The 18,299-nt window shown below is 43.5% G+C and overlaps 1 protein-coding gene across 1 annotated transcript in view; it reads left to right on the top strand.

The window, feature by feature from the left end:
* Nucleotides 1–18,299, top strand: part of LGR4 (leucine rich repeat containing G protein-coupled receptor 4) — a 94,825-nt gene that overhangs the window by 62,939 nt on the left and 13,587 nt on the right. Inside the window, exons 3-8 of the mRNA XM_044751732.2 lie at nucleotides 5,931–6,002; nucleotides 7,221–7,292; nucleotides 13,839–14,054; nucleotides 15,418–15,489; nucleotides 17,249–17,317; nucleotides 18,205–18,276. Of these exons, the coding sequence (XP_044607667.2) occupies nucleotides 5,931–6,002; nucleotides 7,221–7,292; nucleotides 13,839–14,054; nucleotides 15,418–15,489; nucleotides 17,249–17,317; nucleotides 18,205–18,276 (573 nt within the window). The remainder of the gene's footprint in view (nucleotides 1–5,930; nucleotides 6,003–7,220; nucleotides 7,293–13,838; nucleotides 14,055–15,417; nucleotides 15,490–17,248; nucleotides 17,318–18,204; nucleotides 18,277–18,299) is intronic.

The following is an 18,299-nucleotide window of genomic DNA, read 5'->3' as shown; positions in this document are numbered from 1 at the left end:
TCTAATTCAGCACATTTCCTGAAGGTCTGAACCTTCCAGCACAGACTGCCATCTGAAATGTGGCCTCCTCGTTCCCACACACCGTTGACCAGTGTCCATTTCACCTGCACTGTTCCCTCTTTCCCCCTTCTGGGAGGGATGGCAGAGAGAAGATATCATGTAGCACATGCATTAAAAATAGAGGATATAATTGAAAACTCTGGCTTCCCCTAGAAGGAGCCCCTAATGTGAATCCATGGACCTTATGAATAATAAATGCACACAGAATAGATTCATAAAGACATTACACACTGAGCCACTTGTATCCTCTTTCCTGGAACTGTTCCAGATCTGGGGGGAGAGCGGAAGTCTAATGGATTGCTGTTTCCCTCTCCTCCAACCTTTCTCGGTCTCTCTCCTCGCTGTGTTTTCTCTCTCTACTTCTGGGACTGTTGTAACAAGCAGAATAAATAGGAATTGCCTTGAGGTAGACTGTGTCCTCATTGCAGTCCTGCCAGACTTATTTTAATTCTTTGTAATCATGTGCACGATCCAGTGTGTGTTGAGATAATACTCTTGACCAATGGACTGGTGTTCGCGTGTTTAAAGTTCACCCCCCCCCTTGCTTAAGAAAATATACTCCCAGAATATGTTGAGAAAGAAAATTGTTGCCTTAGCACTTTAAAGTCTAGCCAAATAGTTCTTTCCTGTCAGGAGAGTGAAGGGGAGTGGGGGAGTGGAAACAAAACACAAGGAGAAGACATGCACACAAGTGAAGATCATCAGAAAGCTTCTCTCACTCTTTAAGCAGCCGTGTTACCTTTTTGAATCTTGAGTCTTATATTGGGGTGCAGTTGAGGCATTATAGCAAATACCAAGTTGTCTGCTCCGTGTCAGGTCCCATGCAAGAGGATACAAAACAAATATGACCTTATCTCCTGCCCATGAGGGACAAATAATACAGCTGAAGGAGGTGGGACAAGTTGATAGAGGCAAAATAAGATGCACCCAATGAGAGCTTCACCCAAGATACCTGTGGATCGAAGCGAGGGGATCCCGTAATGGTTTCAGGTTGGTGGTGGTACCTGCCTAGGGCAGTGGTGATGAATAAGGTGCAGTTGGCTGAGGCTGGAGTCGGGGTATCTCAGGTGGAGGAAGTGTCATGAGCAAAGAGTCGGAGGTGGAAATGTGTGGTGTGCTAAACTGTAGGACACAAGGAATGTGAGGGATAAGGTGAGAAAGGCAGAGAGGATCATCCCGGAGGTCCGTCCTATTGAGCAGGGAGAAAACCGTCGGGAAAATGCTCAGCGTTGTGCTTCTGAAGATGTAGATCTCACAGTGTTATGATCAAGTGGTTTGAGGCGGAAGCCTTGTGGAGGTTCGAGGCAATAATCCAAGAGGAGGAAAATGAGGGCCTAGACCCAGGTGGCAGCAGGAAGAGTGAAAGGGTGGATGTATCGAGACCCGCAACGAGGCTCTCCATGGTCTTTGGAGGCTGAGGGGCTGCAGGGTGCAGAGGGGAAGGAAGTGATGTCTGGTGCTCTGTACCCTTATTAGGCAGAAAATTGTACCTCATTCACCGTTCTGTTCTCACTTTACTGATTTTTTTCCTTGGGCTTCACAGCCATTGAAAAAACAGTAAAAATTATAAATATCCTCAGTTAGCAAATTAAAAAGGTTTTCTGGGGCCAGCCAGTAAGTCCTCATGAGGTGAGATGCTAAGAAAACTGTTGGGTCCAGCACAGACAAACCCAGGCATAGAATAGGAAGTAGTTGCTCTTGGCTCCTAGAGGGCCGTTGGTGATAAATTAGGACCAGCCCCCTGGTTTTCCTGGAGAGATACTAAAAAAGCACAACAGAGAATACTCTGCCTCCTAAATCGAGTCCCAGTGGGCTTGGGCATGCCCCGACCCTGGCTGGTGCCCTCAGGGATCCCATCCTCACCTGCTTCTCACTGGTCATCTTAGGCTGTGGAAAGGATGGTGCTGTTGGTCTATTGGGAATCCCTCCATCCTTGCGGTTCTGAGCTCTGCCTGCCATAGTCCCTGCTTGTGAGCCCTGTGCTGCTGGGCAAGAGCTGTTGCTGCTCAAACAAAAATGCTAACTTACCCAAGTCCATCTGTTTCACCTCTCTGGGAATTATTTCCTGTTGTCTTGGTGACACACCAATGGCTTCGTGGTGCAGAGGCACACAGATAACCATTGGAGCCAGCCAGGCGAGAACTGGAATGTTCCCCTGCAGTTACCAGCTGTGTGACTTGAGCCAAGTCGCCTAACCTCTCAGGGAGTCAGAGAAGCAGGGCTGTTGTCATAAGGTGACTAAAATGAAAGCATGTCTCCAGAGCCCTTACCAGGCTGCCTTGTTTGCTGTTCCTTAGCTCCATAGCTTGATGAATATGGGAGATGAGTTCCTGAAGGCTCCCGGGCTGTTTCCTCCTGTAGGAGACGAGGGGAGCAGAGCCGTGGTGGGGGGGGGGTGCTCCCTTGCCGAGCATTACCACCATCCACCACGTCCTCGTGGTGTTTATTTCTCCAGATGGTGGCTTGGATTTCAGGATCAGCCAGGCACAGAGAGCTCATTGCTCATTTCTGTGAACGATTAGTGGAGAAAGAGAGGATACTTTTCGATGTTAGGTTATGTTAGTTTTCCCATGGCTTATAAAGGGGCAGAGATTTGGGAAAAGGAAGCAAATATTTTAGCTGATGTGGTTAAACTCCCTTTTCTGTCCACAAGTAAAGGGCATCGGGGTTCTGCATTTTGTCACTTGCTTTGGTACTTTATAAAATACTCTTTTTCATGAGCCCTAGGACAGTAGACTGAACTCCTCAAGGAAAGCCCACAGATATGGGGACGTTAAAACCTAATGTTAGGGCTGGCCTGGTGGCGCAGCGGTTAAGTTCGCACATTCCGCTTTAGTGGCCAGGGGTTCGCCATTTTGGATCCCGGGTGCGGACATGGCACCGCTTGGCACACCATGTTGTGGTAGGTGTCCCACATATAAAGTAGAGGAAGATGAGCATGGATGTTAGCTCAGGGCCAGTCTTCCTCAGCAAAAAGAGGAGGATTGGCAGCAGTTAGCTCAGGGCTAATCTTCCTCAAAAAACAAAAACCCTAATGTTAGAAACAAAGAATAAGAATCCTGGGTGTCAGTTTTTTTGGTGAACTAAGGCCTTTTAAGGCTGGTCTTTCAGATAACATGGAGGAGCAGTTCTAGTCACATGACTACTTGAGGCCCCGGCAGAAGAAGGCATTGCCCCTTCTGGTCCTTAGGGTACAATGTGACCTTTTAAACACCCAGTAGCAGCTTGTGAGCATTACCAGTGGAGTTTAATTAGTGAGGCTGGGGTGTGGAAAGGCCCTTGAATAGCTTGCACTAAGGTAGACTGGGATGCTGGCGTGGGAATGGCGAGCATTTTCCACGAGGAAATTCTGAGAGAGCAGTTTCTGACTGATGAGTTGGCTCGCTGGTGGGCAGTAACAGAGGGTGAGATGAATGCCCTGTCCTTGGAAGCATGTGGACTTGGCCTACAACTGATGTGCAAGAAGCAGTCAGTAGAAGGTAGCCTGCGACCAGGTTGAGTTATAAGTTTTGAGAGTTCACACGGAGGGCACGTTCACAGGGACTGAAGTGTCCGGGGGAAGTAGCCCTGCAGGTGGGTATTTCAGGGGCGAAGACGAGGCTGTGAGGGGAAGCATTTGACCACGTGGCAGTGGAGCTGACGAGACTAGAACCGAGAGGATTTGCTGCGGAGAAACATTTAAAAATGGAAGCCCTGAAGAGGTCTTGAAAGACTCTTCTTCAGTCCAGCCATGTGGCGTTTAACCACGGGGACATGTTCTGAGAGCTGCCGTGTGTGAACATCGTGGAGTGCACTTGCACCGACCCAGATGCTGTAGCCTGCCCCGCACCTGGGCTCTATGGGACTGACCTTACAGGACCACCATCCTGTACACAGTCCGTCGTTGACCAAAACGTTGTCATGCACACGTGACTGTACCTCATTTTCCGTGTGGTGAACCCTGGGAGGCAAAGGCCCTGAGCCTGGATGTGGAGCCTTGAACGGCCTGCAGTCTGGAGCTCACCTGCTTGGGGGCCTTGTGAAAAACAAAGGGCCTGGGAGAGGGCTTCTAGGAAGAAGTTAGTTTAGAGGCGTGAATGAACCCCGTGTTAAAAGTCTGTTGATTCCTGAGAATCCAGTGTTGCCGTCCTTGCTGTTGAAGAAGTCCTTCTACGTACATACTCTTGGTGTCTTAGTCGTCTGGTGGGTTCACCTTCGCTCCCCCACTGCCACCTCCTCCCAACACACACGTGCCTTCCGTGCACGTTTCCGTGTTACTGCCAGGTAAGGGTCAGATGCTATCCTTCCCAGGGCTGTTTGCGTTTTAACTGGGACAAAGACCCCAGGAGAAAATAATGCCTCTAAAAAGTAGGGCTTCAGATCTCCGTGACTTCAAGTTTTCGGAAGGGTAAAGGCACCTTCCTCGTGTCCTTAAAATCAGGGTGTGTAAGAGGAACAGATTGGAAGTGGGGACACCTGAAGTCTAAGAAGAGGATGGCATGTGCCTGGTGCTTAGTAGGCACTCACATGTGTTAACGAATGAACGGAACTGTTTAGTGAATGAATGGATTGATGAATAAGGCTCGGGGTGCAGGGCATGTATAGAGAGAAGGACAGTGGAAATAGACCCTTTAAAGGAGGAATTCCTATGACCTGGTGACTGTGTGATTCCAAGACATGAGGGGGGAGAGAGCATTTTAAAAAAATTATAGCTACAAAATCTCGTTGCTTGGGGGCGAGCACCCCAGAGGGAGCCAGGAAGCTGGGAGAGGCTCGCGACCAGTCACGTGGGCACACAGCTGTCGTCTTTAAGGCAGTCCTTGAAAACCTTCCTCCGGTTCACCTGTGCACAGGTTACTTAGGTGAGTTGCTGTCCTGCCACTTCTCCCTGAGGTCCCCTGTGCACCCCTCCTTCTGTGTCCCTGTGCTGCAGAAAATGGGAGGAAAAGTAGGCTCAGTAAACTGTGCACTCAGATTTCTTACCAAAGGGCCTGAAGAATCCTTATCCTTTCCTTATTCAGCTCTTGGGGTTTTTTTTTTTGTTTGTTTTTTTAAGGGTTTTTTTTTTTTACTACTTTTTTTTTTTGAGGAATATTAGCCCTGAGCTAACTGCTGCCAATCCTCCTCTTTTTGCTGAGGAAGACTGGCCCTGAGCTAACATCGGTGCCCATCTTCCTCTACTTTATATGTGGGACGCCTACCACAGCATGGCTTGATGAGCGGTGCCATGTCCGCACCCGGGATCCAAACAGGTGAACCCCGGGCCGCCGAAGTGGAATGTGCATGTGCACTTAACCGCTGTGCCACCAGGCCGGCCCCTCCTTATTCCACTCTTACTCTCCCCCTTAAATTTGTCACTTTAACCTTTCTTTAGGGCGTTTATTTTTTTAAAAAATGACGTCTATGGAAAAAAACTACTGACAGGAGAGTTATGCCTACAGTGACTTTCACTTGGTTGTGGAGAGCAGCAGGCCGAACTGCCTCCCGCGGGCATTCCTCCCGACAGGCTGGTGTGCTCTGATCTGAGTAAACATGCCTGCCTGCTGACCAGTGGTCTGTGTTTATGAGGCACTTGGAAAACACCTCAAGCTGCAGAGAGCGACCGTGAATAGCAAACTTAATTTGGTTTAATGTGTTTTGGCTTGCTTGACCTCACCAGAATAAAAATGTGCCTGTTTAAATTATTGTATTGGGAGTTTTGAAAAAATGCTAGGGATATTAATCTTGTTGGAAGAATCTTGGGATGGCTTTAGCAAAGGTTTAAGTCCATGTTTAATGTTGGATAGACTTGAGAAATGTCTAACATACAGCTTTAATCGCAGATTGGGTTGTGAGTTCTCAATTTTAAGTCTGAATTACAATTTTTTTCTTTCGCTACTGTTTTTTCCTAGACGATTGGCTGGCAACGACCTTTCTTTTATCCACCCAAAGGCCTTGTCTGGGTTGAAAGAACTCAAAGTTCTGTAAGTAATGCAATTGTAGAGTTTCACAGCTGGCTGTGTATTTGCTTTCTGCATAGTCAACGTGCTTGGAGCCAGGTTAAGCACAGTGCCTTTTAGTTCAGGATTAAAAGATTTAAGGAGTGGCCAATGGGTGGTGTGGGAGGCTAGAGGCTGATTTAGGCAAACTTGGGTCTAGATAACGAAAGTTAAAACTCTAAATAATAGGTATTCTGACCTCCAGTGCGTTATAGTTAAATGTTAGGCTTTTAGTGTGGCTGATGCATTGAATAAAAATCAAATTGAAGCTTTATTGGTGGAGTTTTGTTTCTACTTATTTTATAGCTGTAGAAACTTTGAATTGGCTGACCCTAAAGGGAAAAGACTGACAAGAGCTCCAAACGCTAGAATCCTTTTGGAGGTGAGCTGCCTCGGACTCACAGAGCTGGTGCAGGCTCAGGACTCTGGTCCTGGCAGGGGTCAGGAGTTTGGAGCGAGGCAGGTTGGGGAGCAGGTGAACTGACTGCCAGCCCCACTTCTGTCACTACTTTGCTGGTTTACCCTGAGCAGTCACTAGATCTCTCTGGTTCAGTGGGCCTGATGGGCCCTTGGCCACTCCTTTCTGTCAAGCAGTCATTTCATTAATGGGACTAGAAGTGGCTTTGGGCAGAAATGATAAGGACTTCATTTTCAGTGCTGCTCCATGCCTCCATTCTCCAGGTCGTAGCTAGTCGGAACCCTGGCCCTGTCCTCTCTGGGGACATGGCTGCTGCTCCCTGAGAGCTCGGGGTCTGCTCTCTTCTTGGCAAGATTGGCTTTCCTGATGTCCATGTCTCTGGGCTCTGCTTTGTTCCATTTGAGAAGGCTCCAGGGGTGCCAGTGGGTCTGCCCATCACACTCGCAGTTACTTGTTATCCCTCCCCGCTGACATGCACAGCACCCAGGGTGATGACCATGAGTCAGGGTGCCTTCATCCCCGCAGCTGAACAGCCCCTGGAAGTGTCGATCGCCCAGCGGGTCTGTGTGAGAGCCAACTTCGGGGAGTGGCCTGGGGGTCCTTCCTGTCTTTACAGTGGATGCTTCTTGCTCTTTTGTGATCCTCTTGTCTTGCATGCTTTCCACCTTGACCCCTCCCCCTTTCCTGACATTGGACATATTTTTTGGTAAGAAGTGGCTCTGAAGTCTTCTAAGAAAAAGTGATCACAGTTGCTTGTTACTCACTAATCAAACATTTCCTTTCAGAACCCTCCAGAACAATCAGTTGAAGACAGTGCCCAGTGAAGCCATTCGAGGGCTGAGTGCTTTGCAGTCCTTGTAAGTAACTTTTTGGTTTTCTGCATTCTTGGATCATGAGGAGACCACTCTGGCTGCTAAATGTGGAAATAACTGGAATCCTGGAGCAGAGGGAGATTGATCCTCTCATCTGGGATGGAGTTGGGGACTGCCAGTTGCCGCTGGCGAAATGTCCTTTGGTGAGCGGGAGGTGGGTGGTTCAGTTCCCTCCTCCTGTCTCAGAGGCTGGCAGAGGGCTCCCAGCGCACACTGCTAGGTATAGCTCCACGAGCTTGCGTGTGGCAGGTGGTCATCTCCTCTTCGGAACCAGAGTTGTGTGTGTACAGAAGTTGTAGTGTCTCCTGCCGTCGTGGTCAGGAAACAGCCGCAAGAGGTTTCTGTGGCAGCTGGTAATGGTAATCAGAACAGACTGAGTATAGTTCCTCATCTGAGGACACCGGACACACATTGGGGTGGGAACTTAATCACCTGTGCTGCCCTCTTCCCAGGTTTTTCTTTTTGAGGAAAGTTTGGTTTTCTTTGCTGTGTTCAAGATTTCAACTCATGATTTTTACCATGTAATTTCCAAATTCAGCCACTAATTTCCAAAGCTTTTACAGATAGCCCTTCACTTTGCTCTTTTTTGGGCTCTTTCCTGTGTGTGTGTGTGTGTGTGTGTGTTTGTGTGCGAACCTGGAGAGTGGGATCATTGCTTCTGTGGCTCAGGTTTGCACGCTGCACTCCGCCATAGTGGGCGGATCAGGGAAGTGACAGTGAGTCACCAGGATGGTGCAAATACACAGAAAGTGTGAAGAAACAATCATCTTTATCTGGAACAGTTACTCGTTAATGACTAGCATGCGTGCTGTGAACTAGTGCTGTTGGGGCGACAACTTTAGGCCCCTGCCTCTGCAGTGGGAGATCCAGTTCCTCAGTCTTTAGGGCCACATTAAGGGAAGGGGTTGGGAAGCACTGAACTGAAGCATGTGGTTGTTGTAATTCGACTTTTGCCAAGATTAGGAAAAGCCCTGTGCGTAGCTATCTGTCAGAATGTTTACGTCGCTCTCAAGAGAAATTCAGAGTTCAGATTAACGAGATTCTGAAACAGGCCTCTCTGGTTTTGAGTCTCTGCTCTGCCGTTTCCTACCTGGGTGATGTCGGGCAGGTGATTTAAAATTCTCCACACCCTGGCTTGCTCATTGCCTGCCGTCTACTTGAAGGCATGGAAAGCACTTGTAACAGTATCTGACTCAACATTTGCAGAATCTGTTAATATTAATGATGATGATGAGAGAGTTCATCAGTTTCTTTTCTTTGATTACACGTTTACCTAATTTGGATACCCAGGTGAAGGGACTGTCTGAAAGGGATGAAAAAGTATCTTCAAAACAAGGAACTTAGTAATTCTGCTAGAATATCAAGTACAAGCTTACGTTGCTTCGGTTCCTGTCCTAATACTGAATACAGTGGGTCTGTGGCATTGTTTTCCGAAGTGTGGCACTGGGACCACCTGCAACAGAATCCCTAGGGGGAGATTGCCAAAATGCAGATCCCTAAGGCAGCATCCTGGAAGTGATTATATTTTCTCTTTAAAGGTAGGATCCAGGAACCTGTACTTTTAACAATTTCCCCAGGTAATTCTCATATACATGGAAGTTTTAAGAAGCACTCTGAATAAAAAATTGTGATAGTCATCACACTTATGTATTCTGGGTATAAAATTAGATTTTTACCACATCACATATTTGTATACCAGTCTGTGCCCTAGGATTTTTGCTGCCCTTTGAAATAACTGTAAATGTAAACTTTTGTAGGAAATGCATGGGAGTTACAGGAGACCAGGTGAAAAGCATTGGGCTGCTTGTCCCATCCGCTTGCTAATATAAAACCATTTTAACTGCACCAGAAACACATCACTGGAAATTGCAAATTCGAGATTACCTTTAGATTTTAGATTAGATATTCTAGTAGTTAATGGGAAGTGAATGTGAAAACAGAAATATGTACTAATAAATCATATCATATGCTGTAAAGGTTAAACTTTAAAGTGTATCTTATGTCATAAAAAAGGAGTATCTGGGGTATTGGCCATTTAATTTCTGTTTAAACAGAAGTTTAACCTAAGGTAGAAATATATTAAGTAGCTCATTTCACCAAAATGCCGAATTCTGGAAGATGAGGATTTGTCCCTGGCCGCAGCCGGTGGGGTGGGTTCCGAGCAGACTCTCCCTGAGGCGGTGGAGGGATTCCTGTGCAATTGTGACTTGCTGCCTCCTCACACTTTCTGACCTCGGCCGTGGTCCCCTCTGTCAGTGGTTCCTCATCCTCCTCTGCTTCTTCAGAATTCATTTGACTTCAGGACCTCTATCCATAACTGTTCTTATTTCCTAAGACTTAATGATCACAATACTCCATCACTTTGTCTAGCTTGAAGGCCAAGAAAGAGAAGATTAAAATCTTTGAACTTTAGAAAAGAAAAAACATACAAATGGATTCTTCTTAGTTTTGTGGTCAATAAGTACATTAAAGTGTACATGACGTTTATTGGTAATTTAGGTGATTTAAAGTGCTTTTCACAGAAATCAGATTTCTCCCTCTAAAATAATGTTTTAAACAGGCATACTGTGTCCCTCACTCATTGAGTGAGTTGCAGAGCTCAAATAACCTCTAAAATTGGGATGAGGGTGCAGCTGAGGAGAGGGGTCAAAATAAACTAATTTTTAAAAAGGCTTTGGGATGTTTTTGTGTGTATCAGAAACCCAAGGAGCTGTGTCAGGCCTGGGTGATTTAAGAAGGAAATGTTAGTGGGTTTGTTAGCACAGTGGGTGTAGTGGTCAAGTTAGATACAATTGAAATTCTGACCTGGTGTAAAACAGTCTTATCAGCACTTGAGTCAGTTTGAAAATCTGATCTTCAGACCTGAATTACAGGAAAGATTTCCTGGTGGTTTTGAAGTAGTGCTTAACAGGAGCAAAGTTCACTGGGCATGAAGTTGAGCAGAAGTGGTTTCATGCAAGTGTGTGAGGATGTCTATAAAATCTGGAAGTGAATTGTGGAGAGTAGCAGAAGGTCGTGTAACGGCCTTGCACAAAGCCAGGAAAATGGCTGGAGTGTTGCCTGAGTGGGCTGTTAAAATGACACGTCAGAATTTGTGCCACTAGAACTTTTTTCTTTACATTAGATCACACTTACATTAAAGGATTTCAAAGATTAAATTTCCTGTTTTCCACAATAACAGAATTTAACTATTTTAAACTAGAAACTGGTAACAAAATGTAGCACTATAATATTTATATTATTGGTAAGTTAGAAGTAGAGAGAAAAAGGGTGAGCTTTTGATTATACAGAATAGATGTTTATTGGTAGACGTTCATCAGTAAATATCTGCAAATAGAATTATTTGGTTAATGTAATTTCTTTTAAGGCAAGAAAAAATAAGTAGGTGAGTCTCAAGATGTAAAACAAGCTTCTGAGACTAGGGAATAGAAACACATTTAAAAGACAAAAATAGTAAGGGAATTCAATTAATAATTGTTAACCTTGTAACAGCTAAAGTGCATTTCGGTGGACGTCGTTACCTCCTGCTGTGTGGAGTGTAGACGGTGGGACCGTAAGCTGCGTGATCTCTCCGCGTGGGAGATACCTGATGCCATTTACTGCCTCTCTGAAAGAATGTTACAGTATTTTCTTGGTCTGTTAGAATGAATATTAATGGTGTAGGCCATTGGTGGAAAGCCACAGTGCTAAGACAGTTCCTCTGAAACGTTGATTTCAGTGTAAGTGCAGACTCTTACATTTACACGTGTGCCCCCAACACCCCCATGTGAATTGAGGCATAAAGATTAACCGTTTGAGTCCCACGAGTCCTTTTTCTCATTTAACTTCTTATTTAAGGACTCCATTTTCCCAGAGTTCTTTCTTTTGAGCTCTTAGGTATGACTTTACAATTTGGGGAAATTTTGGGTACGGAGGAAGTTGTGTCTGTGCGTTTGTTGTTTATGACTGTTTGCCTAGAAGATAGTTTCGTTACTGTCTTAGCTCGGAACTCTCATGGTTATCTTCCTGTAAGTTAAGGGTGTCCCCTTTTTGATGGTATATGGCACAGAATTCTGCAGGAGCATAAATGGTGTATATAACTGTTCTTATGTTAAAAAGGTACGGATAACTTTTTTCACTATAATATCTTAACACATCTTAACAAAACACTTTTATAGAGAGGACTTAATTTCAATGGAGTATTGTGTGTTTATGTGGGGGGAACATTGCTCATTATTTTGGTGAATATGAACACACTTTATCATCAATATGATAACATAAGCAATTTAAACTTCTAAACTGCTTTAACACTGAAAAACGGGGAGGAACTTCCATCTGTATTTAAAATTCAGTCCTCTTCCCTGGCCTACAGCGTCCGCATACTCTGGTCCCTGTTCACATCCCCACTGTCTCCCTGGACCTCCGCTCCCTTCCTCCTGTGTTCTCATCACTCTGACCTTCTGGGAGGTGCTGAGCCCACACCCAGCTGGTTTCTGCTGCCGAGTCTGTGCCCTCGCTGTTTCCTTTGCCTCACATGCTCCTGCCCAGCGCCCTGTGCCACCTGCTCTTGCTCATTCTTCAGATCTCAGTTGAAGTAGCACCTTCTTAGATGCTTTTCCTGACCAGTGCGTTTGAGGCGGCTCCCCTCCCCTCAGCCCCTGTCAGTCTTGATCTCAGAACCCTGTGTGTTTACTTCATAGCACTGTGTAAGCACTCTATAATCGTTTTTAATTTGTTTATTACACTGTGGGTCACTCTGCACTAGAATGTCCATCTCATGAGGACAGGCCTCATGCCTGTTCATTTTGATCCTTCATGCCCAACAAGATGCTCTGTATAAATAAATGTGTTGAATGCATTGCAAATAATTAAATTAGCTACAAGTAGAATTTAATTGCATAATTTAGTTACATTATATGGTGAGTCTTGTGATTGTATGCTCAATGTTTCTCTCCCCTAAGTGGAAGTTTCTTGAGGTTGTGGAGTGTGTGTGTATATGTGTGCACGCGTGCATGTGCATATGTGATTGAGCACACTCCTATCTGCTCACTAGTGCAGATCTCCTGAGCAGCTTGTAGCCAATACGCTGCCAGTCTGTCATATCAAGGATGCCTGTCTCTGCTCAGGCATACGTTCCAGAAAGCCCAAGGAATAAACAGGCCTAAAGATGTTTGCTTCCAAGTGGATTCTTAAGGCAGCTGCTCCGTTTCCTAAGCTCTCGCTTTTCAGTGATCTCCCAGTTATCTTGACTTTATCGAAAAGAACACATCCATCGGATCCTCACCAGGCCTGCCGGCCTGTGACGCCTGCTCATCTGCCTCCAGGAGGGAGCCCGCATCTAGGGTGGGGGTGGGGGGGCAGTTGGGCCTGGGGCTCTCTGCTCACCTGGACATTAGCACAGGATCTGAAGCTTCACCAGCAGAAGGAAGCAGGAGGCACAGAAACCACTGAAAGTCAGAATTTCCTGAACTTGAAAACTGTCCAACTTGCTTTCTTTAAGAATTTGCTGTCATTTTGACTTTCCACCAGTTTTTGTGTTGCCTAATTTTCACTAAGAGGTCCCAGCCTGTGAAGGATGAATTTAAGGAGTGAAGATAGAGCAACGAGGGGTCTGTGAAGACAGCTGTGATTTGCCTGGCAGGAGCAGTCTGCCCCCATCACATTAATACCAGGCTGTCTCTGTGTTGAAAAGCGATTTTTCCAACAATTAGGCCTGGTTGTGCCAACAATAACCTAGGACTTCGTTTTCCAGATTTTCAGGTTTTTAAGTATGAAAAATTCTATTATATTAGTAAGATGTCCTTAATTCTAAAATTTTTGGAAAAATTAAAGAAGCTTTCAAGCCACAATAACATTGATCAGAGTAGCTGTTTAATTTTCCCTATAGACAGTTTGCCCTTTTCTTGACAACTGTTAATTTTAACAAACTAACATTTCAGAAGTTGTTAGCGCTGAGAGAGAAGGAGAAATTTGCTTGCCAGTACCCGGCACCTGCATTTTTAACTTGGTGGTAATAAGGATTGTTGAGAATCTACTGAAATGATTTGTTACTGTTAAAAAATTTTTGTAAATATTTTCTTATTTTTTTCCCCTTTGGTGCCAAGTCAGAAGAGCAATTAAATTTAATGTCAAATATTAGTTATAATGTGAAGTTGTAAGTAAAGTAGCTTATTTACTCAGCTTAATTTCTTCTTGTTGCTTTTCTGTTTTCTTGATAATATATTCTGAAATGTAAAATTCCAGCTCGAGCTGTGTGAGGATTTTCTTTTTTAATACTGTTCTCCCAGAAAGTTACTCTTAGCCAAAGATTCTTGAAGCATTCAGATTTGGATTCATCCCTTTGTTACGAAGGAAGAACTGACTTCTATGCACTGATCTCAGGAAAGCTGTTAAATTTTATGAGCACCTAGTGAAGTTAGAGGTATCAGGACTGCCATGGCCCTGCCATTTTTATAACTCCTTTTGGTTTTAAAAACTCTGAGAGTCGTGTGACGTGGATTGACTCATTCTGCTAGAATTCGTTATTGAACGAGGTTGTTCTGTTTCTGCCAGGCGTTTAGATGCCAACCACATTACCTCAGTCCCCGAGGACAGTTTCGAGGGGCTCGCTCAGTTACGACATCTGTGGCTGGATGACAACAGCCTGACGGAGGTGCCCGTGCGTCCCCTCAGCAATCTGCCGACTCTGCAGGCACTGACCTTGGCTCTCAACAGGATCTCAAGCATCCCTGACTTTGCGTTTACCAACCTCTCAAGCCTGGTGGTTCTGTAAGTCTCTACTCCCCGCCCCCCCCCCTTTTTTTTTTTGGTGAGGAAGATTGGCCCCAAGCTAACATCTGTTGCCGATCTTCCTCTTTTTGCTTGAGGAAGATTGTCACTGAGCTAACATCTGTGCCCATCTTCCTCTATTTTGTATGTGGGGTGCTGCCACAGCATAGCTTGATGAGTGCTGTGTATGTCTGCACCCTGGATCTGAAACTGCGAACCCTGGGCCACCAAAGTGGAGCATGCAAATTTAACCACTATACCACTGGGCTGGCCCCTCTCCACTTCTTTTAATATCATAGATTTGTATTAATTTGGAGATAAATCAGGTTTCTTGTGACAAATTATTATGAACATACCTCACTGAGTATGTTCCTGAAGGGCTAGTATTTGGAGGAGATGCCTTTTTTAAAAAATGAGATGTGCTGACTTTTTAAAATACAAAATAGGATAATTAAAAAATTAAACATCTGATGATAACTGTGGACTCTCTCTAAAATCAATGGCCATTTGTAGAAGAAATTGAGTCATTCAGCAAACACGTGTACAGCTCTACTTGTGTAGCCCCAATGTATTCAGCGTTACAAGAAGCAGAATACTTTTGAGATGCTCACAGAAGATATTCATCACAGAAGTTTCAGCGATATTTCATGTTATTACCAACTTATTTATTCAAAGAATATATGATTCTGTGTTTATACCCTTTTAAAGCTTGGACATAATAAAGTGGCATTTCTTTTAAAATCTGTTACTGATTCTCACTGATCGTTTCCCCCACATCCCCATGGGAGAGCTCATCACAGTTTCACTTCATGTAATTTAAAGGTCATCAAAACTTTTGTTCTGGGGACCGGCCCTGTGGCCAAGTGGTTAAGTTCTTGCACTCCCATCTTTGCCGGTTTGGATCCTGGGCATGGACATGTCACTGCTCATCAGGCCATGCTGAGGTGGCATCCCACATAGCACAACCAGAAGGACCTACAACTAGAATATACAACTATGTACTGGGGGGCTTTGGGGAGAAGAAGAAGAAAAAAGAAGATTGGCAACAGATATTAGCTCAGGTGCCAATTAAAAAAAAAAACAACTTCTGATATGGATGGTAGTATTTAAAGAATCTTCCATGTGTGTACTGTTTTTCCACTCAAGATGTTTTCCTTTTCCATTGGTATTCTGTGTTCAGTGAATCAGATCCTGTGTGGTGTACGTCGAGAGATAACTACTGAATGCTGTTTGTTTTCCATTAGTCAAGTGTTGAAATGTTTAGCTACACCATTCCTTTAAGCTATACCAATTTAGACACATAAAACATCATAAGAGTTGCTATTGGGTGATGCAAAAGTCATTTTGATGCTTTTTTCCACAGGCATCTTCATAATAATAAAATTAAAAGCCTGGGTCAACACTGTTTTGATGGACTGGATAACCTGGAGACCTTGTAAGTTCATTCATGTTTTGGATGATCACATTGTGATGTTAATGGTGCAATTTTGTATTTCACTGCACAAAAAGGAAAAAATAATGGCCTTGAGTTCAGCTCAGTATTAATTTGCTTTGATACATAACTAAGTTCTTGCCATCAAATAACACGGTTATGAAACTAATCTAAGTTTATGGTTAAAAATGGCATGCAAGTTTGAACTTGATATTTCTTATGAAAGTACATGTTAAAAACAGCTCAATCTGCCAAGCAGTATATCTTTTCAAAAATTTTGGTTTTGTTGAAAGATATGATAGACAGTTTTGGAACTTTGAACCTTATAAAATTAATGCTAGAAAAAGTTTGTTTCCACGATCTCAGTTGCCTTGCTAATTGTTAGCACTGGGTTTGAATCCTGTCTCTGCTTTCGTGTGCTAAATGCGGTGAAGTTCTCCATTTTGCTTAGGATACTTTTGTCGTTGTTTCTACTAGTTAAAGTATTCTTTAACTGGTATTCTGGCTGCTTCAACTCTACACTGCAACACAGTATGAGCTAAAGACACTGTGCCGCTGTGCGTAATCAAGAGTAGGGTCTTTATTTCTGTTATTTGAATGTATATTCGTTGACTTTAGTTGGAGATTTATAATATTTGCCATTGTGCTGTAATAAATGATTCAGAGAATGTCCCAATTAGATGGGTGAGTAACATCTGATTGGAATGCTAAGGGTTTGTAATATTTTGTTTTACGAATTTTCTGGTTAACCATCAGTTAACGAGAAGACTTATAATCTCTTAGTACTCTATTAATCCACTTTCCTGTCTAAACAACTAAAGGATAGTGAACATCAGTGGATATTTGTGAGCTGAAGCTCTTGAAGAAGATTCTTCCAAACTCAGTTCCCCTTTTCTAAGTACATAAATACTAGTATAACAGAGACTGGACGGGTCTTTGGATCCTAGACCATGTGTACTATTCCAATTAAAACAAAATTAAACATTTTCTTCCCAGTTAAATTTTTATTTGCCACTTTCCGTTCTATGTAGAAAAAGAAAACAAAATAGTTCTCTAAGGATCTGGGCTTCTGATTTTCTTTTCCTCTCATTCTAAAATTTACCATGCTAATTATATGCCAGTATGCTCTTTCGGTTTAAAAGAAATTAAAATTTAAACATACCCAGAATTAAGACTGTTCATACAGATCACTATGGCTTTTCTCGCTCCTGCTTAATATGAAGGTTTTCAACAGTTGGTACCCTCCTTGAGGATGACAGTTTGTGAAGCCATCCTGGTCCTTCTCCTTGTTCATGCTTATCAGAGGTCATCCTCTGAAGGGAGGGCAGAGGTCCATGGCCCTCATGCCAGAATTTCACAAGCCACTGTAATTGTCAAGTGGAAACCTCAGTTTCAGGCTATTGTCATTGATAAATGGATAGTGTATAAATTCTGTTTTATGGTGAATTTCCTGAGAAATGGCATTCAGATGATTTGTTTATTTAATGCACCAGTAATATGTGCTTCTGAGAATTCTTGGAACTTTTAAGATTATTGACTTAAAAACTTTGTAGAGGAATTAGGATTCTTTTTTCTATTCGATATTCTAAGAAGATGTGTAAATTCAATTAAACTCGTACAGTGTTTGGATTGGCAATATGGTTGGTAAAGAAAGAATTAACCTCCAGAGGGTGGATTTTTTAAAAACACATTTGTACCAAAATGCCTTATAAATTGTTACCACTCTTCAATATTCTTACATATTTTTCCCATTTTTTTCTAGGGACTTGAATTATAATAACTTGGGGGAATTTCCTCAGGCTATTAAAGCGCTTCCCAGCCTGAAAGAGCTGTGAGTATTGCTTTGCTCTCTCTCTGCTTTAATATCCCTAGACTCAGCGTTTAATGTTCCAACAAGGACATTTTAGAACATCTTTGTTCCGTTGCATATACCAGAACACACAACTACAAATGCATGTGCGATCATGCAGATTACTTTATCTTGGCCGGGTTGGACAATTTTGAGCATAGATTACCGTATTGGGCTAGATTCTGGGGAAAGCATCCCTAATGTGTTGTCTGCGCCTTTCGAATCTTGTAGTCTTGGTTTCACTGGGGAGACTGACCATCTAAGACACACAGATAGCAGTTTCTAGGTAGAAATAAGTGCCGAATGAATAGGATAGATAAATCAATCCAGAAAAAGACCTCATTGAAGCTTGGGGTCATTGGAAAAGGTATCACCAAAGAGAAGGAATTTGAATGGACTTGAATGGACGTATTTAAATAAGTGAAAGGAGTGAGACAGCATTTTTGGATGTTGGATTTGTCGAGGGCAGAGATAGGAATGTATATGGCATAACGGGCATTGTGTGTCATGAGATGACAGCTAAGCCCCTCGGATGCGTTGCTTACAGACTAAGTGTGGGCGAGTGAGCGACTTGGTGCTAGACCACCTTTTGAATCTCGTGGTCTAAAGTTCTTTGATGATGAAGCAACAGCTAAATGTAGGTGAGGGACCTGGTGGAGACTAGGTTAAGCACTGGGCTTAAAAAGAATTAAGTTTGGTCCTGAAAAAGATGAGATGGAATTAAAAATTCAGTTTCTGCACACTTTTGAAATTTTCATGTAGTCGTTATCAGTTGTGTTTTACATAATACTGAACAGTAGTTGATACTTGGTTTTAACTTATTTCACAAGGAATATGCATTTCAAAATATTTTTCTCGTGTCTTTTTAGGTTATTTCATAGTAATTCTATTTCTGTTATCCCTGATGGAGCGTTTGATGGTAATCCACTCTTAAGAACTATGTAAGTAGTTTTGAAAGTTTCTT

The sequence above is a fragment of the Equus asinus genome, chromosome 20 (genome assembly GCF_041296235.1).
Source record: "Equus asinus isolate D_3611 breed Donkey chromosome 20, EquAss-T2T_v2, whole genome shotgun sequence".
NCBI lineage: Eukaryota > Metazoa > Chordata > Mammalia > Perissodactyla > Equidae > Equus > Equus asinus.
The sequence above is the reverse complement of the archived record's forward strand: the minus strand, read 5'-3'. Positions and strand labels throughout refer to the sequence as shown.